The 25,427-nt window shown below is 47.5% G+C and overlaps 1 protein-coding gene across 1 annotated transcript in view; it reads right to left on the bottom strand.

Annotated features, from left to right (window-relative positions):
• LOC119391906 (uncharacterized) overlaps positions 1 to 23,598 on the bottom strand; it is a 50,900-nt gene extending 27,302 nt beyond the window's left edge. The window contains exons 1-3 of the mRNA XM_037659557.2: positions 23,457 to 23,598; positions 21,143 to 21,234; positions 18,071 to 18,299 (exon numbers count right to left, since the gene is read on the bottom strand). Of these exons, the coding sequence (XP_037515485.2) occupies positions 18,071 to 18,292 (222 nt within the window). The 5' untranslated portion in view covers positions 18,293 to 18,299; positions 21,143 to 21,234; positions 23,457 to 23,598. The remainder of the gene's footprint in view (positions 1 to 18,070; positions 18,300 to 21,142; positions 21,235 to 23,456) is intronic.
• Between the last annotated feature and the right edge of the window lie 1,829 nt (positions 23,599 to 25,427).

Raw genomic sequence — 25,427 nt, 5'->3', positions numbered from 1 at the left:
CAACAAAGATTTTATCATATTTTTGTCAGCAGCTAACATAGAATCATAGAATTTTCATTAAGTGAAAATTTTGTTGTAGCAGCATTCGTTGCAGTGAGATTCGACCGTTTCTGATCATTTCAATTAAAAGACAGCTTGTGTCTTCAAACAGTAACAATGTTGACAGCTGGAACACAGCGCTTGTGTCGTTTTTGCGCTAAAAAAGCAATATGGATTCTCACCAACTAGCCCGCCAACACATTTTGTTGACAGCTGGGTTAAAGTTTTTGCTGAAATATGAGCCTTTGAAAGAGTACAAACAACTTACTGATCCACATCATCACTATATCCCTACAGTATTCATGAGAACTAACAGACAATAATGCCAAGGAAATTATTGTCTGTTACAAAGAAAAGTCTAACAAAGAAAAACGAGCCCTTAAAAGTCATCTTCTTTCCTATATCCCAACAGGTTATTCCAATGAAAATACCGGGACAAAAGTCCTGAAACACGACTTTTCATTATAAAAAAATGCAGTGCACCAGTGAAACTTCTGGTAAAGCTCCAGTAAAAGCAAGAAAGGAAGCATGCCAAATTTGTTTCAGTTCCAACATGTGAACAGGACAGCTTGTGCTATAGTAACTAAACAGGAGATTACTTGATGACAGATACAGGAGTGGAAGCGGGCGTGAGCGTTTTGTAGCAGCTCAGGGAGCAGGAATAATGCTGTTTTGGAGCAGCTTTGGAGCACCAAAATGTGTGTTTTGGAGCAATGCAAGTTAGTTTTGGAGCAGAATTGTAGGGTCAAACATCATTGTTGTTTAATTTTTATTTCTGGTAAACACAAGAAATTCCAACGATTTTAGAAAACATTCAATATTGAGGAACCAACAGCACTTAAACAAATGATATATATACACACGCACGCGTAGGTGTTATCATTAAAACATCACAGCTGTGATAGAGCAATGACTCAGGAAAACGAGATAAGCGATGTTTTGAATAGCTACACTTGACTAGACTGACAAATGAAAAACGTTCATGGTAATGAACGTTTTTCAGCAGCGGCGTTCTTGCGCCGCGTTTGCCGGGTTGCATTTTCGTCAAAAGCCTACGCCGGCTTCAAAAAGTTCCTTCGAAATGCGCGGAGGTCAGCGCCGTCTGGAGGCATTGGAAGAAACCAAACAAACAAGCGTCTGCACCCTAAACTCCACTTCTCGGACGAGCGGGCGATGCGCCGCGCGAGGCGTTTTCTTTTCTACTTCGAGTAGGAAGACGCGGCGGCGTGATTTTTGAGATAGCGTTCATCAAAATGACACGTGCGACCCTCCGACCACGCGTCAGTCGCGCATGATATCAAGACATTCGGGACGCAACAGCGCGATTTCGCGAAGGCGTTCGTCAAAAAACGCGCGCGTCCCTCCAAACGCGCGTAAATCGCGCCAAAAATTGAGCCATGCACTTCCACCTTTTCCCTTCAAGTTCCAAGATTTGTCAATTGTTGGTGTCGGTTATATGCACGCAAATATGGCACTTGAGGTGCGATGATACTAGATGTCGCAAGTGCACAATTTGTATCCCGTGGTTCTGTTTTCGTACTACCACACATTCGTCTTTTCAGTAATAAACTTCCAAGTGTCTATCTTGTTCTTTTTTGTATATTTCTTCACTCGCCACCTCATGTACCAAGCCACACACAGCCACGGCGGCGAGCGGCATGTCATGTTGTGCTGCGGATGGTACGAGCTACGGCGTACTCGACCACGAGCCGAGCGCAGGTTCTCACGAGCCAAAATCGAACAACGCGACCGATCGCACCAGCGAGACTAAGCTCGTCGCTGCACGAGCGCGTTTACATGCTGCATTTATAACGTCTAAGGGCTTGTGTGCAATGCAACAAATTCTGCACATGGATAGGCATGCTCTCGCTAAAAAAAATGAGTTTCAGAAATGGTCCAACCGACTAACACAAACTGAAGCCCTGTGAGTGATTTCGCAGTTGGTAGTGGCTTCATAGACCGCAAACGGATTAAACAGATTTTTCGTTTTCATACAGACTTATGAAACAAAATCCACATTACATAATCAGCTTTACGGTGGTTTCCTAATGCAAAGTTTCTAATAATGGTCGCGCGTTTACGTTCGCGGCAGCTGCTCGCACTATCTTCATGGCTTCACATCAAATTAAATATTCGCAGTAAATAGAACCTTTCCGACCTTATGAAGCGTCAACGCACTTACTTTTATTCATGTTCGCAATCCCAGGCCACGATGACAACAACCGCCTCGTGCGCGCAGCGCGCCAAAAAACTCCGCTGCCGCCGGCGTCACAATCGAAATATGGCCATATGGCTGCACAACTCACTTTCTTCTTCGCTAGGTTTTTTGCGCTTTCGACAAGGTCGCGAGAGCGCGCCAAGTGACGTGATGATGATATAATGATATAAGCTCGCTTGGGCGCGCCATGACACGGATGACAGCGGCACATGAAGGCACCAAACGTAGCCTCGGTGATCGGTTCCGGCAGCGCACCGGAGCCCATCGCGGAGGCCGTGCACCAAAGACCGCTTGGGAGCAGTTTTGGCGCAATAATGCGTTTTGGAGCAGGATGGCGCAGCAGAAGCGCATTGGCGCAGCGTGGCGCAAATGGCGCAGCACTTCCACCCCTGCAGATATGTCAAAAGGTGTTCCCTCGTAAAGAAGCATAAAAGTCCAGCGCAACTTCGGGTGATTCTTAGCTGCATCATGCAGTGTGTGAATTGTTAGTAGCAGTGTGGATGACATCCCAGACACAGCAGTATTATATGTTTGCATTACTACAGAAAGTAAAGGTGTGTTGAGGAACAAAATAACCTCCTAAGGGGAGTACACTTTACAGAATATATATGTTGACTGCAGAGAACTGCTTGAAGCTCACAAACACAGCTACTTAAAGAAACTAGGCTGGTGACAGCACAGTACAGCTACATCCACGGCGGTGGCTTTTTGAAAGGGCCGTGTTTATTTTCTTAGCCAGGGATGGAGTTTCCATGAGAAATTTTCTGATTCGTGACCACATACATTCAAAGAATATCATCTGCACTCACATACTCAGCAAAAGTTCATGGACAGGCGATTTTTGCAATGTGCAATTTTTGAATTACCTCGGCATGTCTTGATTCTTTAGACAAACGTTAGTGTCTCCGATCCTTCCCATACTCATAGCTCTTACAAACTACAGTACACTCTTGTTAAGACGAACTCAGTTGAGACGAATGCTTGCTTATGCGAAACAACATGGGGACCTTTGTTTGGTTTCCCATAGACATAATGCAAAAAAAAATTCTCTTCAGACAAACCGCCTAACAGGCACTCTTCTGTTAAGATGAACTTTTGCTGCGATCAGGGGTGCAACAGCTGAAATAGGATTTGGAGCAATTTTTGGAGCAGCAAAATGTTGCTTTTGGAGCAAAAAAATGCAGATTTGGAGCAGGTTACGAAGAAAAGCCTGATTTTTTTAGCACGAAATACCAAATTTGGAGCAGTATAACAAAGAAGGCTTACTTTTAGAAAAGAAAACAAAAATATGTACACACCATTCAACATCAGCTAACTCGTGCACAGTGCACGTGAACGCTGCTATTTCAATAAAAGCGTTGTGTTAAGCCGGCCGACAGTGCGAACAATGAATAAGTCCACATTAGCATTTGCAGGTTCTGTCAAATATTTCGACAGGCACTGCAAATGCTAATGTGGACCTGCGAACCTGGCAACCTCGAAATTCGGGACATTCGTAAAGCAGGAGCAAGTGGGGGGGGACAAAAAAGAAAACTTGCCTACGTTTTTGTCTATTTGTTTCCCAACGCTGCAGAAACGCCGTACACAGCAGCTCCAAATGACTACCAATAATTTTTTAGACGCCAGCGATCATACTAGTACTCTTAATTACACGGCAGGTGCATGAATGAGTAATTAAGGAATAAAATGTGCTGTGTCCTTGACAGCTAGTACTAATAATTAGGGGTGTGCGAATATTCGAAATTTCGAATATTTTTCGAATAGTGTTTGCTATTCGATTCGATTCGCACTGAAATTTTACTATTCGAACTATTCGAACTTCCCAAAAACAAATGCAGTCAACGTCCGGTTGAAAGTGACCCCTTCAGATTTTCAATATGCTTCACCTCATTACACTCTCGTATTGCGGCAAAGCTGCCTTTCAAGCTCCGTTACGGTCGAACTTAGCCAAGAGACAGTCAACGTCCGATTGGAAGTGGTCCCTAGATTTTCAATATGCTTCACCTCCTCACACACCCGTATTGCGGTAAAGCTGCCTTTCAAGGTCCGTTGCGGTCGAACTTAGTCAAGAGACAGTCAACGTCCGTTTGGAAGTGGTCCCTAAATTTTCAATATGCTTCACCTCATCACACCCCTGCATTGCGGTAAAGCTGCCTTTCAAGCTCCGCTACGGTCGCGAATGTATTAACTCAAGAAAACGCTGGTTCCAACATGGAGATGAAAGATGTGGCAGAGTTTGGGGCTCAATTAATGCTGTTTTGGACCTGAAATTTGGGCAGGAAGTCCGAAAAATCGGACGCCGAAGCTTTTTAGCATCCAAAATTTTAGATGTTCTTATATATCGACGTCTACAAGGCAGATTTGGAACTCCGGACTTGAAGGGAGCACACCCTTGTCCGCCACATCAGTTAGCCTTCCACAGCAGTTGAAAGAGGAGGAGAGGCTGAGGAAATGGCATCTCTGCCTATCACGTGTAAAGTGTTGTCGGCAGCACTTTGGTTGCACCAAATCATGTACATAAATACAATTTGGCCTCTACGTTGCCTCACTGTTGATAAGAAAGATAAGAAAGAAATATGACCCTACCAGCGCTTCATCAACCTAGCGAAAAGAAACACTTTCATGTTGCTATCTCACAAGAACATAGGGATTCTCTGCAACTTTTTCTGCAATTTCACTTCGAATTATTCGAAAAATGTTTGAGAAATATTCTAAAATTATTCGAAATTATTCGATTCGATTCGCACTCAATCTTTATTATTCGAATTCGCTTCGCACCCAAAATTTTGCTATTCGCACAGCTCTACTAATAATCCCTTCTAAACCTCGGTACGCTTTTCCACAGGACACCAGTGTACTGCGGCAAAAGTGGCCTAAAAAGCGTTCTGGGTGCAATAAAACAAGCATCAGGAAATTTGAGAACCACTGTCCTTTTTTATTGTGATAGCAATTATATGGAGGACACTCTCAACGGGTTTTTGCCGTCATGTCCCATATAAAGTACAAATTGATAACATCCCCCCGCGCATAATATTGCTACATGTAGGCTGCCGGAATCCATATTGTCGACGCGCGTGTGCGCCCGACGAAGAGGACGAAGGTCGTTAGCTGCTCGAGCTCGGAGCCGGATTGCTCAGCGCTGCAGCCGTTCTTGAAAATATATCTTGTGAATAGCGACTTGTAAAAGCGACTGTCACTCACGTAACATATTTGGTGGAGGTGGAACGTTCCCCGTCCTCATCACGCAGCTCCGCAGTGGCCGCGTCATCCAGCCTCTCGCCATGGCTTCCAATGACAACCCGTCCCCATCTCCATCTGCGGCTCCTACGACAACCTTTGTTGCGGTCCCCACCCCCCGCGATCCTGGGACATTCTCTGCGCAACCTGGCCTCGACGTCGACTACTGGCTTCGCCTGTATGAACGGGTCAGTCAAACTCACCGGTGGGACCCTACCATGATGCTCGCTAATGTTCTCTTCTACTTGGACGGAACTCCGCGCATCTGGTACGAAACACATGAGACCGAGCTCACCAGCTGGGACACGTTCAAGGAGAAGCTACGTGACATCTTTGGGAACCCGACCGGTCGCCACGCAGCTGCACGACAAGAGCTCGCTACCCGTGTCCAGTCACCTACTGAGTCGTATGTCTCATACATACAAGAAGTACTTGCTCTTTGCCGGAAAGTGGACGAGGCAATGCCCGAAGCTGACAAAGTGGGTCACGTTTTGAAAGGCATCGCGGACGACGCTTTCCATTTGCTGGTCTACACCAACGTCTCGACTATCGACCGCATCATTCAAGAATGCCGCCGTTTCGAAACGGCCAAAAGCCGTCGTGTGCACCCTCAATTTTCTCGGTTGCCAAACACGGCTGCCACGTCCACCTGCCCCGATTCCGCCGCTACACCGCCCTTTGAGCAGAGTGTAACGCGTATCGTTCGACGGGAACTTGAAGCGGCAAGTCCAGCGCCGTTCCAGCCCTCTCCATTCGACCATGCCACTATACAACCAACCCCCGCGGTCTCCGTTATTCAGGCGGTCGTACGACAAGAATTCGCCAACCTCGGGTTCCCTGTCGCCTGCCCCGTCTCTCGCCCCTCGTCCCGACCAATGCCCATGAATGCACCTCGAAGTGACCCATTCGTTCCTCCACGATCTCGCAACCCAGCGGAATGGCGTACTCCGACGACAGACCCATCTGCTTCCGGTGCCACCGCGTTGGTCATGTATCCCGCTACTGCCGCGCCACTTGGACGCCGCCATATAGGACCCAATTTTTCTCGCCTTCCCGCCCATATGAAGATCTTCGCCGGTATTCGCCCAGCCGTACAGACCCTACTGGTGACACACCTAACAGCCGCCCCTCCTGCTCGTTCACCGTCCCCTCAACGCCGTCGTTCCCCGTCGCCCCCAACCCCGCCGCCACCCCTCGCCGCCCAACTTTGCATCGTACCCGACGGAAAAACTAGATCGTGCAGCTCCTGGAGGTAGTGCTGCATCATCTCCTTCTGAACCAAATCCTCCGTTGACGCTTCCTACGACAAGAACCTCATCGATGTGCATGTGGACGGTATTTCTTTGACGGCTCTAGTCGATACTGGAGCTCACGTGTCCATAATCAGTGCTCGTCTTTGTCGCCGACTGAAAAAAGTCCTCACACCTGCTACTACAAAAGCTGTACGCGTCGCCGATGGCGGAACTGTTCCTGTCACTGGAATGTGTACAGCTCGCATAAGCATAGCCGACCGTTACGTTCCTGTCCTCTTCACGGTGCTCCATAATTGTCCTCATGACCTCATCCTAGGGATGGACTTCCTGTCGACCCATTCTGCCCTGATAGACTGTTCCGCTGGTACTCTTTGCTTGGACCTTCCTCTTCAGCCAGATATTCACCCCGACCTCCCACACAGCCTCTGCACCTCAGATTTCATCCGTCTACCGCCTAAAGCCCTAACATTCGCCGAATTCACAACGACTTCATCCGTGTTGGATGGGCACTACGTCGTCACGCCGATTACTGATGTACTTCTGGCACGTGACATCACTGTGCCTCACTGCGTCATAACTATAGCCGCTAACCGGGTACATCTCCCCGTCATAAATTTCGGCTTCACGAAGCAAGTCCTCCCTCAAGGCATCTTAATCGCCACGTTGCGGTCCTTAGCCGATGACCACGTCACCTCTTTGCAGCAGACGTATGCTCCAATATTCCTTGTCGCCCACCCGATACCACAAGCCTCGACATGGCATTACGCCCCATGATTGCCCCAGACCTCCCCCCAGCGCAATCAGCCGCCCTCATCCGCCTTTTGGCTTCTTACCGCGAGATCTTTGACCTTGACAATCGACCACTCGGCCAAACTTCTCTTGTGCAGCACCATATCAACACAGGTGATGCTGTTCCCATTCACCGTCGACCGTATCGGGTGTCCGTATCGGAGCGCCAGATTATTCAAGAAGAAGTAAACAAGATGTTAGCTAAAGGCATTATTGAGCCCTCATCGAGCCCTTGGGCGTCACCCGTCGTCCTGGTTAAAAGAAAGACAACACGTGGCGTTTCTGCATCGATTACCGGCATCTAAATCGAATTACGAAAAAGGACGTGTATCCTTTGCCCCGCATTGATGACGCTCTCGATTGTCTCCATGGCGCACGCTACTTTTCATCCATAGACCTTCGCTCCGGTTATTGGCAGATTGCCGTGGACGAGAAAGACCAAGAAAAGACCGCCTTCGTCACTCCCGATGGCCTGTACCAATTCAAGGTTATGCCCTTCGGTCTATGCAACGCCCCAGCCACGTTCGAGCGCATGATGGACTCTCTGCTACAAGGGTTCAAATGGTCAACATGCCTTTGTTACCTAGACGACGTCCTCGTATTTTCACCTACATTTGAGACCCACCTTGAGCGTCTGTCGGCTATTCTCGACGTCTTCCGCAATGCTGGCCTCCAGTGAACTCGTCGAAGTGTCACTTCGGCCGCCAACAGATTACAGTGTTGGGCCACCTCGTTGATGCTTCTGGTGTGCGGCCGGACCCTGAGAAAATTCGTGCCGTCACCAGTTTCCCAGTACCCAAATCCGCCAAAGATGTTCGGAGTTTTGTGGGACTCTGTTCCTATTTCCGGCGGTTCGTGAAGGACTTTGCAGCAATCGCTCGACCACTTACTGATCTTCTAAAGAAAGACGTCCCATTTTCGTGGGGGTCCACTCAAGCTGCCGCCTTCTCTCACTCATCACAATTTTGACGACGCCACCTATATTGGCCCACTTTGACCCATCCGCCCCGACTGAGGTCCGAACTGATGCCAGTGGTCACGGGATCGGAGCCGTCCTCGCCCAACGTCAGCAGGGACACGACCCGCGTTATCGCCTACGCTAGTCGCCTCCTTACACCTGCGGAGCGCAACTATTCGATCACCGAAAGAGAATGCCTTGCTCTTGTCTGGGCGGTCTCCAAGTTCCGTCCATATTTATATGGCACTCACTTCTCCGTAATCACCGACCACCACGCGCTCTGCTGGCTTTCATCATTAAGGGATCCCACAGGTCGACTTGGTCGCTGGGCTCTGCGACTGCAAGAGTACACTTTTGCAGTGACGTACAAGTCTGGACGCCTGCATCAGGACGCCGACTGCCTATCTCGCTATCCGGTTGGCGAGTCGCGCACCGTCCCTAACACCGACGCTTGCGTGTGCACCGTTTCCCAACTGACCCACATAGCCGACGAGCAACGCCGTGATGCATCCTTACGGGCTATCATCGAGTGCCTCGAAGCCTCACCTTCGGACCGATCTCATCGCTCGTTCGTACTCAAGAATGGTACGCTATACCGCCACAACTTTCATCCAGACGGACCATCCCTGCTGCTTGTTGTACCCAACACCTCCGCTCCGCTGTACTCCACGAACTTCACGACGTTCCAACTGCCGGTCACCTTGGTGTGTCCCGCACATACGACCGAATCCGCCGTCGCTTCTATTGGCCAGGTCTCGCACGCTCCGTCAGACGATACGTCGCGGCGTGTGAGAAATGTCAACGCCGCAAAACACCATCGACGCTTCCGGCTGGGTGCCTTCAACCCCTCGACATTTCGTCCGAACCCTTCTTTCGCGTCGGCTTGACCTACTCGGCCCTTTCCCCTGTCTTCTGCTGGCAACAGGTGGATAGCTGTGGCCACAGACTACGCCACACGCTACGCCATCACACGAGCTCTTCCAACAAGCTGCGCCACAGATGTCGCCGATTTTCTTCTGCGCGACGTGATCTTGCAACACGGTGCTCCACGCCAGCTGCTCACGGACCGTGGCCGCACATTTCTATCGAGAGTCATAGCGGACATCCTGCGTTCATGTGAAACGCGGCATAAGCTCACTACGTCGTACCATCCGCAAACGAATGGCCTCACGGAGCGTCTGAACCGAACCCTAACCGACATGCTTTCAAAGTATGTTTCCTCAGACCACTCCGACTGGGACCTTGCTCTACCGTACGTGACATTTGCCTACAATTCCTCGCGCCATGACACGGCTGGTTACTCCCCATTTTTCCTGCTGTTCGGCCGCGAACCCACATTGCCCTTGATACAGTCATTCCGTTGCCAGCAGCTCCGACCACTGAATACGCCCTGGACGCTATCAGCCGGGGCCGCTCATGCACGCGAAGCCGCTCGTACTCGCCTTCTGGCCTCCCAAGAGAACCAACGCCGTCGGTATGATCAACGACACCGCGACGTACACTTTTCGCCCGGTTCTTTGGTTCTGCTGTGGTCTCCGACCCGGCACGTTGGCTTGTCCGACAAACTGCTCTCTCGGTACACAGGGCCATACCGAGTGCTTCGTGCGGTGACTCCCGTCACCTATGAAATCGCTCCTGCTGACTCGTCGTCTTCATCCACCCCGCATGCCAGCGACATCGTACACGTCGCACGCCTGAAGCAGTACCACTCGCCCAATGACGTTGACGCCTAGATGCGCCGAGACGGCGCCTTTGCGCCGGGGGTTATGCTACATGTAGGCTGCCGGAATCCATATTGTCGACGCGCGTGTGCGCCCGACGAAGAGGACGAAGGTCGTTAGCTGCTCGAGCTCGGAGCCGGATTGCTCAGCGCTGCAGCAGTTCTTGAAAATATATCTTGTGAATAGCGACTTGTAAAAGCGACTGTCACTCACGTAACAATATGTTCTACACGGGTAAAAGCGCGCGGGTGCGGCCGACGAATGCGGCTGAAGCAGAGATCAATGAGCCGGCCCATTTCCGTCGCTCGGAGGGTGCACGCGACAACACACTTACTCGGGAGGGCCTGCCATCGAAGCAGAGAGGAAACGCCCCGCCCGTCTTGAACGAGCGATGAAAAGACGCGAGGGCTGGGGGGATGTCTCTCAAGCAGCAACTTTGAACATTGGTTCTAAGGGCACGGTCGCGATCGCTGGTACGCGCGCTTTTCTCGGCAGCCTTAGCGGGCGGCTCGTATCTCAATGCGAAGACACTGTGCAGAAAAGAATCTTTCCCTGGAGTGGCCGCATTCCCTTACACCAACGTTTTGTAGAGTTATGCGATATCAAATACAAGAGTTTGCTGCCATCCTTACTTCGGATAACATTACAATTTGTTGCTATCGCATTCATTGCCTTGTCCTTGTGCTGAAACTGTGACTTTTTCTTTTTCTTTCGCGGGGGGTTGTGGGTTAGGGTCTGCGTGTTTGTAATGGATGATTCCCGCACTTCAGATGACCAACGCGGCCTCCATTTCTCACTAAAATTTGCACAACTGTGAAATTTTGAAGCTGGTTGGGCATTTTGGCGCAGCGTGGCACAATTTCAACAAGTTTCATGGTTTTGGCTCAGCTTGGTGCAAAAATAAGGAATTGTATCAAATTGGCACAATTGGTGCAGCTGTTGCACCCCTGTGCGATGTTTCAATTTGTTCGCTGTGCGATTCTGCACAGTGAACACTGCAGGCGGGGCAATCAGGCGACTGAGGGAAATAGAAAATAATAAAAAGTCACAGTTTTGCCTCAAGGGCAAAGCAATGAATGCGATAGCAAGAAATAGATAGCGAGATAGCGTCACAGGAAGAATAGCAAGCAGCTAGAAACTTGCTGCGTGCTACTAAAGCACAAAGGATGCAGGAAAAGAAAACACACAAGGCTGTGTGCGAACTGTCACAGCTCGACACTTCCAGAGCGCTGCTCAAACACAAAGAAGTAGGCACGAGAAGAACGCACAGGACAAGCACCAACTGTCACATTTGTTACTTCAATGAACCTATACTTTGGCTCTTCTAGCTAGCAGATCACTCATTTCGCAAATGCGGCCGTTGCAGTGAGCAAAGTGACCTTCGTGTGGTGTACTATAGCTTCAACGCAGACCTTGCAGTGAAAGCACAAGACGTACAAAACTCCCCCTCAAGATATAATTGTGTGAGCACGGTAGACCACGCCCTGTATGTCAAAGTACAAGCTGAAGGCAGATTTTACTTCTTTGTCCCTGCACCCATGGGAATATAATTTCATGTCTTCGCGTATCTTATACACTATCATCCCTGTAACACGTTTTGGTTCACAGCTATTGTTGTGTGCGCATGTGCGGTAAGGTTGCCTTGGGCTTTATATGCATTGGTGTATGAAAGAATAAAGCAGCTGTTAGTCAGCGCCTATGTCGTATGTTTCTTCTCTTCATGGGGGTCTTGTGCGTTTGCGCTATAATTTTAGCCTCATGATTGTGGTCGCAATGTAACATATATACTGTGATTCTGGTTCAGCCATCTCGTTCTTCCCTCCTGTGGCATGAGCCTACGAGAGCCAAAGCGTTCCCACTAGCTTGCGCCACCATGAGCCACAGGACGCTCTTCTTTTTCCCTGGCCAACTGGCCACGAGTGGGGTGTCGCTACAACCCCAAAATGGAAAACTAGCGTGGGTTGCCAGCGATACGACACAAACGCAGCACTGGCAACGATGCAGCATGGCCTGCGTTTCGCATAATTTTAATTTCGCCACGAGTGGCGTCACCTGCGTTTGTATTCTGACATTAGTATCCTGGAGAACGAATGAGGCATGGCGTAATTGTCTAAGGCAGCGAGCTGCGGAACGAGGGGTCGCAGGTTCGAAACCCCAGTCGAGCACCTCAGAATTTCTTTCTTCGGAATTATTTTTATTTCTGGCTTTTATTTATATATACATACATATACAATCCGGGACATGACAGCGACGGCAAAAATCCGCCAAGAGTGTCCATATAATTGCTATCGCCATAATAATAATAATAAAGCACTCACTGGTGCAAAAAGTCACAGTTTCGCCGCAAGGGCGAAGCAATGAATGCGATAGCAAGAAAAGCGGCCCGTGATGGACATGCTGCAACTACCGTGCGTCCATCACTACACAGCAGTCTACTAGACAGTTTTAATTTAACGTACGCAGGGACTTCTCATACGCAAACGTGAAAAGTACACGTACGTTACGTGCACGACAATCTGAGACGCTTTTAGCTACACGTACGCAACGCGCGGTGAGAGCTACCACGTAGCTCCATCTGCTGAGAATCATGAACACGCGGTAGCTTGTTCGAGCGCCCGCGCGAGCAGACAGCGGAAGGGCAAGGTTCTCCCTGCGCAAATATAAGAAGAAGCGAGAGAGCTGGCCGACGCCTTTAAGTGCGCCCGTCGCGCTCCTAGCGCCGTCTCGCTGGTAATGAAGAAACGCTTATAAGCGCCTCCGTCTCGGAGGACTGCAAACGGTAAAGGGAGTGTATATAACGCTCACCGTTAGCCACCTGAGGGATGTACGCTTTGTGGTGTAGTGCTTAGCGCACCGCGCTGCTAATTCAGAGGTCGCTGGTTCGATTCCGCGCTTCGGAAGAATTTTTCTGATTTATTTTTCTTTGGGATATTGATGTATATATACATACTTATACATATACGCAGCATGACGGCGGCGACGGCGACGGCAAAAATCAGCCGAGACTGTCCATATAATTGCTATCACAATAAAACGTGAAGCGAATCACACATTGCAGGGAGGGAGCATGATAAGCAAAAACGAAAGGTCCAAGAATGAAGGCCCCCAACACATGGGTGGGAAGGCGCAGGCATTATCAGCTAAAGGAAACAAAAAAAAAAAAAACGGAGTCGGGAGTTTTACTACTGGGAGCGCCAAGCTATTGTATCCTTTCGTATTCTCCCAGCGTTCTACTGATCCCAGCTGGAGTACAAAGGAGTACAGAACACAAAAACTTGGGGCCCAGTAGGGCCATCGCATTGGCCATGGGCAAAGAGGCAAAACACAAGGATGGGGTACACAAGGAAAACGAAAGTGACAATGTCAACAAAATTGCTTGCACACTATAATCGAGTAGAAAACTGAAGCCGTGTTCACAGCGTTAGCAGCAGCTTCCCGCCAGAGGAGTCAGATGCATGGTTGTCACCGCCGTCACACAATGGCAAACAAGCACATTTCATTGTCAGTTCGCGTAGGTTCTGTTCCTGTGAAGTACAAATTGTGACGCTCCACTTTCATGTGAAAGCGCCTGACAAAGGGAAGTTATTTGCCCGCTGAATATAGCCGCATCATGCTTTTTTCGTGTGCCCCGAGGCTACTACGGTCCCGAAAACGGGAAAATATCTGGACCTTTTTATTGCTGAATTAAATTATTCACATACGAAATCTATTAGGAAAAAATTGTCTAAAATTTTTTGGGTGACCGTAAAGTGACCGAAAAATCATTTGTGTTGTTATGTACCCACGGTTTATTAGCGAGTAACAGCAGATAATTCTAAAAAAAACCTATACGACTGTTAAGGATATGCCATTGAAATAAACGCGTGTGTGGCTCAGAGACGTACAAAATAAGCGCACAAAGTGGCGTTAAATGAAAACACAAGGGAGAAAAAGCCACTTGTGATCCAGTCAGCGTTGTCTTGCCGCGCACGCTTTTGAGATGTCACTCGTTCATCACATCTGAGTCTTAACTCATAAGCAACTTCTCATATGAGGGCTGACATTTACTGAATCAGATTCTGATTCGGCAGTCGAGCGGTGATTTGGAGGAATCACCGCTTGACTCACTTGTGGCAGAGGAAACCGGTGCGCACTTCCATGCGCATGCAAACTGCGCGGGTGAGCGCACTCAAGAAAACTGTGTAGTGTGAGCACATCCGGAAAGCAAGAACAAGTCCGAAACCTATAATAATCATTCATCTTACCGTCAACGAGATGAAAGCAGTTTTTGTGAGTCCCCAAAACAGAAAATGCAACCACAGCGGCATCGTTTGATTCAGTCAGCGCCTGCACGGTAACAGGCGTAATCGCATACCGGGGAGCAATAAACAAGGAAGTAACAAATTGGTCACTTTTTGTGGGTGCAACAAGCGGGAACCGGCCAAAGAACGAAAAAAATTCGACGTATTCCTGCTGTGTGGCAGCACATGTCAAGCAAGAGAAATGATAGAAAAAAACGTGCATTTTAAACACACAGGCAATGGCACACAAGTACGTCTTTGACCCTCAAATGGTTAACTGTACTTACTGCATTTTTAATTATGAATGTGCTGGTGTGATATGAATAGGGTGAATGGATGAGTTTTTTTTGCAATCCTGGATTGAGACCAGATGAGGGGACGCATACTTCTGAGTTTTGCACATACTGTTACTCCCAAATTTCGCACAACTGTTAGGTGTTTGCAGATGATTGCCTAATATACTGAGAAATGAATAACCATAATGATCAGACATCACTCAAGTGAGCTCTTATAGGAGTAGAAGGTAGGGCTGCTAAATGGGAAATGAAAATCAATTGCTAATCAAATCAGTCATGCTCAAACTTACCAACCAAAAAAAGCAAGTTATTAAAGGTAATTATGAAATGAAATACACCACTCTTACCGAAGCGACACGATAAAATACTTAGGCCTAACAATTTCAAGACTTAAGTTGGAAACCACAGGTGAACCAGATTTGTACAGCTGCAGAAAAAAAGTTATGGTTCCTTCGCCGTAAACTAAAGCTAGCAACACCATCCGTTAAACTGCTTGCATATTTGACCTGCATAAGACCAACGCTAGAATATGCTAGGGCAGTATGGGATCCATTTCAATCGGGGTTGATAAATCACATTGAAAATATACAGAAAAAAGCAGCTAGGCTAACTTTATGGTGGTACTATTCTTGAAATGACTCTGTTTCTGAAATGCTTCGGTTGCTTGAATTGCCTACGCTGGCTCAATGCCGGAAACTTGCTAGACTTAAATTTCTTTTTTCTTTCTTACCAAGAGGACACCTTAATATTGACACTAAACCTTATCATATTCCCAGGCAAACCAGCAACGCCAGATCAAGCAATCAAATTTTGTTTTCGGTTCCAAAATGCTATCTTGACGTGTACACATGTTCTTGTTTTCCCCAAACGATAAAGAGGTGGAACGATTTGCAGTGGTCTGTATTGACTTCAACGAGCATTGGAAGTTTTGAAGAGTGCATTAAAAATCCATTATAAAATTGATTATTGCTAGTGTTGTACGTACACTGTCATGATGTTCGAAATTATATCCTGTAGTTATTTCATACTATACCACCGTCACAATGTCTGTCTGTATGTTTTTTTTCTACAGTTCGTATTCTGTTTTTGAAAAATATGTATTTTTCTACAGCTTGTTTTCATTATAGTATGTTGTACTCACTTTGTTCTGTTATATCTGTAAATTCACTCTAGCCACCCTGTTACGGCCATGACGGCCAACAGTATTTGGAAATAATAAAATGATAATTAGACATGTCTTGGATTCTCGAAATACTTTCACATGGTGAGTTTCATTACGTAGGTGGCATCTGATGAATCCCACTTTTTTCAGTTGATGGAAACAGTGGCCACATGTACAGTACTCGCAGATTAAAACATGAAAATTTAGGAATAAGTAATGCTCATACAGTCACACCTCGTTAATACGAACCCCCTTTAAGCGTACTAATGGTTAAAACGTAGTTGCGACGAATTCCCGACCGAGTGTCATAGAGCCTAATGCATTTGCTAACCGCTTAAGCCGTAGTGCTTCGTCCTATGCTTACCGCTTAGTGCACGCGTGCGGACAAATGCGCGCGTGCGGTACAGCAAGCGGCCCGGCAGTGACGGCGTGAGCCGAGAAGGCAACGCGCTGCACGCAACATAGCCGGAGACGATCAGCTCCATGCAGCCGTATCGCGTTTCACTGGAACTGCGTACCATGATAACTTTTGTGCCATAAAATTTTACTGCGCCACTGAATTTCCCAACGCCACAATGTTCTGCCAAAGGTTTTCCGTCTTTTAGAGAAGTGCGTAGATCGGTCCATCGCTGAATTCCGACTTCCACGTGATTGCGGCGACGCCTTTGCGGGTCAGCATCGGGAAAGAATGAAGGTGAGGCGGCGGCCACAGACGAACGCAGCCAGCATGACTTATTGCCTACAACCTTATCACAATAAGTATTTTCAGGTATCTGCTCGGGCATGGGTGCGGCACAGCACTACTTTAAGCCTACTGCATGTTTTAATAGGCGACAACCTGAACGCGCTGGACCGCCGATCGCTGCCGCCTCGTTATGTGGGCCGTGTTCAAGCGCACGGCGCTTTGTAGAAATGAAAGCAGCTCGCTGTTGCGGAGTTGAGCATTGCTGGTTGCGGGCGACGGGAAACCTTTTTGCATTGACGCTATCACGCTAAACGCACGCGTACGGTACAGCAAGCGTAGCGCTGTTGTAATCATACTGCACGCTTTTATTGGGCGACCACCCAAACGCGCTTCTGTCTGCTGCCAGGACCGCTAGAGCGTCGCGGAGTGCGCATCGCTTACTTCGTCATCGCCGCATCTGTGCACGGTCTGGAGCGAAGTAGGTACGAAAACACTTCCAGGACAAATGCGCGCCTGCGGTACAGCAAGCGCCCGGCAGTGACGGCGTGAGCCGAGAAGGCAACGCGCTGCACGCAACTAGCCAGGCGACGATCGGCTCCATGCAGCCGTATCGCGTTTCACTGGAACTGCGCCAGTTTTCGTTCAGTAGCAGATTGCGGTACAGATGCACACACATAATTCACGGAAAGCCGACACTGTCCGTTCTGTAGCTTTGTCGGTCACTGCGTATACCGGACCCTGTAATAGTTCCGAAATGCTCCTTGGCGTTGCCACCGCACGCTATCGGCACTATCGGATGGTCGTGCGAGAGTACCAGAATCTTTTCTCCACTTTGGCAAAAGGAAAAAGGCTTGCAGCAGGCCCATAGCCAGGAATTTTTTTTTTTCGGGGCGGGGGGGGGGGGGGAGCACTTGCTGAAAATTTGACTTTTTGAGAAAAACACCTATTTTTATTATATTTTTGGTAAAAACACATCACCAAATTTCGAGGGGGGGGGGAGCTAGAGAGCTAATAATGTGCTCCATGATCTTGCAGGACCCTATAACTGGTGCCTGAAAGGAGGGTTTTGTAGCATAAGTTATGAGCACAAAACAACAGCCGGCTTTGTGGCGATGTTGTCCGCTGCCACTGCCACTGCTGGGGTCCATTGCAGCTATCACACACAATGAGGGCAAAAACAGGGTTCAAGCTGGAATCGAAACCAGGCATTCCACGTGGCAGTCGTCATGCCAGTCATTCTTGCCAGTCATGCCAGTCATTCTGCCAGTCATGCCAGTGCTTGAAATTTCTTCGAAAAAGGAAGCAGAAGGCAGAAGCATAGAACCGCGCCAGGCACCGTGTGAATTGCTTAACGAGTGGCTGGTTTAAAGTTTCCTGCGCATTATTACGGAGACCATAATTCAACATGCCCAAAGTATGTAAGCCCACCCACCAGGTCCCAGTATGCGCGCTGTGCCCTGCGCAGTTCCTGTTGCAGCCTCTGGGCTTCCAGGTGCAGCCCCATCAGGAGCGGGGAGTCACGCACGCATGGTGGCAGCTCCCCATCAGGGAGTCTGCCTCGTCCTCGGGGATGGGCGCCAGGGGCCCCTTGGGCCTGGCTGCTGCTGCTCCTTGCGACACTCCCGCTCCACCAGGTGAGCCCGCAGGCGGCCATACTTCACCTGCATCAAAACAGTTGTCCTAAGGATCTTTCCTTGTACCCAGGCACTGAACAATGTATAGAAAAAGGGACTACTGTGTGTTCCAATAAGTTGCCCCTACTACATTAGAAGAGGCACTAGGGCAAATTGTTAAGCGAGACGTGGCAATGGGAATGGCAAATTTGGTCAAAAATGTTCATTTTCCAATTTAAATTTTTTGCAATCCTGAGACCATCTTTTACGTCATGGTGAAACTTTAGACCACAATAAGCAGTAGAAGTAGAGAAAAACCATTTCACTAGTGGCTGTCCTCAAAAACTATGAGAAAATTGGGTTTTACAAAATGCAAATCTTCCAGCTTTCACTCGGCACAGTGCCACCATCTTGGCATCATCGTAAGGAGGCCAGATCAGAGCTCAAGACAGCCACAAAGCTGCATTTCTCCAATTAAAAATAAAACCAATTCCCTTCCGAGCTCCATTTTCTCAGCTTTCGTTTTTTGAGCAGTTGCTGTCAGTCATCCCAGTGTCATTTCACAACAAGATACAACCATTCCGTTTTCTGTACTTAGATACTGAGGCATTGGTGAAAGCTGTAAAGCTGTCCATATTTGTCCGCACATCATGAGATTTTATAATTGGCTTTTTGTGAAAGTTGTTAGTAAGACAATACAGACAGGACATTTTAGAAATTTTTTGTGTGCTTATTTCAACATTAAAAATATAACAGAAGTTTTACGGCACATAATGGGCCCTTGTGAGTGTCCTTAAGTGAGAATTTTGACGAAGTTATGTGTAATTAATTAATTAATTTTAGGATGACAGACTATTAAGTGTTGTAACTCAAAAACTACAACAGATAGCTAAAAACCAATTTCAGTTATGATATCAGCACAACAAATAACATCTGCACTTCATCTCCATAAATTAAAAAATAGTTTTCATTGCCACGTCCCCCTTAACTAGTCATCTTAGGAAATCGTTTGTTTTTCTCTTTTTTGTGCCGTACTTCATGAAAGACTGTCAAAGACCATGAAAGACTGTGATTTACAAATACTTTTGCTTCTGCTGTTGCCAGGCGCTGCCGCTCGTGCTATGTGGCTCTGGCAGGCCTGATACGTATCAACTTCTTGAAATAAAGTTTTTAGAAATTTCAGGTGTGCAAATATTCGAACTTTCGAATATTTTTCTAATAGTGTTTGCTATTCGATTCGACTCGCATCGGACTTTAACTATTAGAAGTATTCAAACTTCCGGAACATAAATACAGTCAACGTCCAATTTTTCGGAATCTGTAGGGACTGCGAAATCATCCGAAAGAACGAATTCATGCTTCTTTTATTCTGCTCAAGTGGTCAAATCACCACAGCGATGTCCGAAATAGCTTTAATGCCTCCCAGTACACTTATCAGGCATTTTGGTGTGCACCCAGGCTCTTGTGAATACATTCGGTACCTGCCGCGAACCCAGCTTAACACGCGCCAACTGCCAATAGCAAATTTGCGTCTCGTGATGAGCACCGCTGATACCAGCAAGGGCGGAATAGATTGGCTATCTCACATGGAGCGTTTGGAAACGATGACGCGGAACACAAATACTGTGGCAGAAGAGCGGACGACTCGTCCGGCAATGTGGTTGGTGCACTGGAACGACGCCATTACCCAAACATTTATTAACAATACCCAGAAGCGCATGCGAAGAGGAACGGGGAGTGCGTCACAAGAAAAGACGACGTCCATTCTGTCTATTCCTTATGTTCGCAGTGTATCAGACTATTTTCGGAGGGCCTTGTGTCCGCTGGGCATATGAGCCATTTTTAAGCCCCATTACACCTTGGGACAGGTGTTCGCTAAGCCCAAAGAGCGCACACCAGCGAACAATGAAACGGGGTCGTCTACAAAGTACAATGCGGTGATTGCGACGCAACTTACATCAGTGAACAGGCAGGAAAAGATCAATGAGGCTTAAAGAACACAGAGGGGATGTCACTAAAGTCACCCATGCCGTGCGTTCCAAGACGGAGCTCGTTGAACACTGCTGGACAACAGGGCACACCTTGACTTGAACAATGCGACGATGCTGGTTCCTGAACAAAGCTGGAGGAAAAGAAAACTCCTGGAATCGTGGTTCATCCGTAGCGGCGTATCGGCTTGCAACAAGAACCACGGCCCCTACCAGACGTTTACAAGGGCATATGCGACTAGTAGTGACCTTCGCTCATTCGTTGCCAGTGCATAATGAGGATGCCACCTGCATAGGTGGTGAACATGTGTTATTTTGTTAGTACCTGTTGAGTTAAGTCAGAGTACGTCTTTTAGAATCATGAATTCACCTGGCTTTTGGAACATTTTTGCATAAACCGGGAGACCTAGCGTGCTCCAGCCACTTTCAAAAATGAAGGCACTGTTTGAGCAGTTTGCACCGCACCCCAACATCTAAGCCAGAGAACACTGTACGTATTACGGCTGGATACAGCTGCTGCAGTGTAACGAACTATTATCCTAGATATAAGACCTGAAGACAGTTTGCTGGCCAACGCAATCCAATTTGGAACATTTTGCATAAACCGGGAGACCTAGCGTGCTCCAGCCACTTTCAAAAATGAAGGCACTGTTTGAGCAGTTTGCACCGCACCCAACATCTAAGCCAGAGAACACTGTACGTATTACGGCTGGATACAGCTGCTGCAGGTGTAACGAACTATTATCCTAGATATAAGACCTGAAGACAGTTTGCTGGCCAACGCAATCCAATCCGAAGCCATTGGAATCATTCCCATGGTGACTGCCTTGCCAGAATGATTTTATTTTTGTAATATGAAACTCTATGTCAATGCACAGATTCAATTAAGAATGTAGTGCCCACCTGTAGCCGGTCGTGCTCCTGGACGAGGCGTGCAAAATGCTCTTTCATGGGGGTCTCGTCCTCGTCAGGGCTGCTTTTTCCCGTTGTTGCTGCTGCATTGCCAGAACTGAGAGTTATTCATATGCTTACCTCTCAAGCCTCAATGATGGTCTTTTGGCGATCGAATAGACAATAAAATGTCTTGGCACATCCAAGATATGCAACACATGATTGGAAATTTATGGTCAAGTTGCTGGTAACATCATGAATATATCCCTACCAATGAGACCTGTTCAAAACAAGTTCTTTGAGCTCACTTAGACGTTTCTCTGCAGCATAAGGAAGGGAAACGTATAACGCCCAACTTCTCGCACGATAAAGCCCTACCAAGTAGCTCAGCTCTCTGTCATTCTAATGCTAACCTGTTTTGAAAGTCACAAGCGTCCCATGCATTCACAACTGACTTTATTACCTCATTGCAGAGTTCAATAGCATCCTAAAATCACCATGAAAGGATGGAGAGGCGATCAAGTTGTCCATACTGCAAGCAGTGCACAAACAAATGAGCAAAGACTAGTGTTTACCTGAAGGTGTGGAGACAATGAAATCAAGGACATCATGAAGGCTTATGGATTACACTCCTTCATGCTTCCCAAACAGTTTGATGATTGAAGTGTTGCACAGTGGCTGGCAAAGCAGCCCAGCTGTATAGTTTTGCATTTTTTGCAAGCACATCGCAAGCACACCTCCCAGAACAGCATGCAGTCAACTGATCAACAATGGCAGCAACCTACCTTGTGCTGTGAATTAGTGTGTCACATATTGGCATTTCCGATGTGACCGTGTACAATCACTTAAAAAGGTATTAGAGCAATGCATATTTGCAATAAAAAAAAAGGACTTCTCATGCAACAGACCAGTGCTCTATGGAACAGTTCTCAACTGAAGATGACACAGAATGCCCTACACTTCCCTGCTGGCCTATGCTAAATTTTTTTACATGCTTTTTAACAAACTGTTACAGCTGAGAAACAACTTGCAACCATTTTCTGAGCATACAGTTTTCTAATCATTCCAATGCAGCATGTGTGATGAAGCCAGTCTATTGGTAGATACATGGAACAAGTGGACAATCATACATCCTCAATTTTTACAAAACATTTTTTTAAAGGCCCCCTCAGCAGGCCACACAGCAAATTTTAGTTATGCACGGGAAGTTGTTACGTGCCCAATAGACTGCCACAAGAGTTTTTCAAATTGGTTCATTACGAGCAGAGATAAAAAATATTTTGACGTGGCGCGCAACTCTGACGTGAGGAGGCCCCTGCCACTTGTGTTGTCTAGCCCATGCAAGCCAAACTCCTTCCCTGTGTCTCACGTACCGGAGCATCACGTGACACACACGCATGAGCATGTCATGCCCACATCGATGTGTGGGCGAGATGAACCCTCTTTTTTCTCTCCGAGATCATGCTGCACTAAAGTGCCTCTATGTTCTCCTGATCCGCCTCTCCGTGCAGCAGGTGAGAACATCGAGGCTCTGTTTGCTGTGCGGTGCATTGCTTTTACCTACGTAACACACTCGGTGTTGTGCGTCATCGACCCATCTTGGAGCACAGCGCCCGTGAGGAGAAGAACAGACGATGTTCAGTTTGAAATTTCAGCTCTTTCGGCGTGCATAGCGATGTAAATCTTGGCAGACACGATCGTGAGCGTACAATGTAAACATCGTGCGTGTCAGTTCAAAATGGTCAGACCTGGTGAGGGGCCCTTTGAAGACTCTCCCAGGAAAGTTATCCCCAGAAACAAATAAAGATGCTGCGCAAATAACCATGGCAAGCTGCCAAGCAAATTTTGTTTGTGAAGCTTGCCCTGTCGGTATTGTTGCTGTGCACCTTGTACTGAATGTTCGGCTGATACAAAGTGAACAAATCACAGATTACGCTGACACGTGAAACATAAGAAAGGTTGCTGACACGTACGATCCTTCCCTCTGAAAAGCATATTTTAGTATAGATTTTCATTAGGATGCTGTTTTGCAAAGCTTTAATCTGGTGCTTACTCATTTACATTCAAAACAAATTAAGGCAGCTTCGCAATAGCGTGCCTGAAGGAACAGCAGAGCTGGGCAGCCTTCATTGTTTTTCTTTATTTTTCTCTTTGTCTTTCCTTTCTGTTTTCTCTCTCTCTTTTTTGTCCCTGTTCTTTCTATTTCTTTCTTTCTCTATCTTTTTTTTTCTGGGGTGGTGTCTGGACTTTTCTCTTGTGTCTGTGTTTGCACGCCCAGCCTTTTTGCAAGAAAAAATCTGGTCGGTCATGCACAGAAACAACGCACCACCAGATGCAGGCTTGGATTCTGGCCTCTGCTTGCTGCGCCCTGGGTGTTGTGGTGGGAGTGGTGCCTTGCGTGCGGACTCTGGCTGTGGCTTGCGTGCTGGCTGTGGCTCAGACTGTAGGGTGCCATGATACGAAGCACTCATCGCTGCCGGTGCCACACCACCAATAGCTCGCATGCTGCCATGGCGCCGCAGTTGACAGCCGCCTTCTGGTTGTGCCAAGTCATCCTTTGACTGCAGTATAAAGACAAGAATTGTGGTCCACTGCATTACATTTGTGTAACAGACTCCATGCTGACAAAAAAATTCGGCAGATCCCACGTACCGTGGGAGTCGATGTTATGCGAAGCATGAGGAGGGTAGGTGACTGGCGTAACTTTTTTTAGTGAGCGACACGTTACAAAATGATACTAAAGATTTGTAAAAATTTTATACGCACACATATATATGCTTAAGAGCCGCATATGTGTTATATAACCAGTTGTTTACGGTTGGGTAACGCTGCCAATGGCAACGTGGGTATTACCAACACCAGAAGCGTTAAGGTGATATGTAGTGCTTATACGTGTCCCGAGAACACACGCACGTTTCACGAACCCGTGTGCATGTGTGGAAGACGTTCTTGACAGTTCTTGAACAAGGGAGTCATCACCGCGATCAGTGAGCACCAGCACTGGTCATGACTTGTTATAGTATCCGGTCGTGATCGTGCTGACGAGGGGTCCATGTGTAGTGAAGTATGTGGTATAGTAGAGCTGTTGGAATTCGTGGATGCCTCGATCATTTCGTCGACAAATTGTCTGTCGAGAGCCGGCGACATGTCGGAACCTGAAGCCACCCTTCGCGTTGGTGAGGTATAGGCCGTCGAGGCTGGTAGGCCTGGATAGTGCTACGCAGACCAACATCAGTGGCTGGTGTTTGTGGTATTCGTAAGCTACTTGGGCGTATGTGGCTACGTAGCCTAATCCACCTAGCGGCTGTCAATCAATCTGGCATCATCCTCGGTCAGCATGAGGCCATCGCCCAGCCTCGTAAGAATGAGAGGAGACTGCGTCGTTCTGGCGGACGAAGTGCACTTTACGTGTGCGGTGATGTGGATATCATACGTAACTTTCGTTAATGTATTCCTCTGGGGTCGAGGAATGCTTCTATATCTTGCTCAATCATAGGAATACAAATGTAATCTTTATAGGACTGCTATAAAAGCGGAGCCAACACTGAAACTACAGACGTTAATCTGATATGACGCCTGCATCGTAGGAGTACACATCGTAGAGTATCATGTAGTGTTTATTGCGTTCTTTCAAGATTAGACAGCCAGCACCACAACCACAATTGACGTTGCACCGATAACGCCTGCGTATGCTGTTTTTCCAAACCAGTTTATAGACCTGGCGTGGCTCAGTGGTAGAATATCTGATTGCCACGCAGAATGCTTGGGTTCGATTCCGGCTGGGATCCTAATTTTCATTCTTTCCATTCGTTAAGTCAACGCTGCCGATGTTGGTTTTCCTTAACGACTAGCATTTAAGTTACCAATGTCTCTGCTCGCTGTTCCTGGGTAGATATAAACTGCCAATCACCTGTGGCGCATACCCGTACCCCGGCCCATGGTAAACGGGTATGTGCCACACGTGTCTAGTGGAAAGGGTTTGACGACGTACGCGACAGGATTTTAATGTTATTCATGTCCTGAACCGGCAATCATATTCGTCAAATACTCTTTAGATAGATAGATAGATAGATAGATAGATAGATAGATAGATAGATAGATAGATAGATGATAGATAGATAGATACATAGATAGATAGATAGGTAGATAGATAATAGATAGATAGATAGATAGATAGAAACGCTCAAAGTGCCAAGGTTCGCTAAAAATGCTTCGCATTTAAAACAAAAATCCATCATAAGCAGAAGGCTGAGCTTTCACTCCTTCTTAACACTAAGTCAGGTGTTGTGACTGATGC

The sequence above is a fragment of the Rhipicephalus sanguineus genome, chromosome 4, assembly GCF_013339695.2.
Source record: "Rhipicephalus sanguineus isolate Rsan-2018 chromosome 4, BIME_Rsan_1.4, whole genome shotgun sequence".
NCBI classification, from domain to species: domain Eukaryota; kingdom Metazoa; phylum Arthropoda; class Arachnida; order Ixodida; family Ixodidae; genus Rhipicephalus; species Rhipicephalus sanguineus.
Note: the sequence above shows the minus strand (reverse complement) of the source record. Positions and strands in the feature narration are given on the sequence as shown.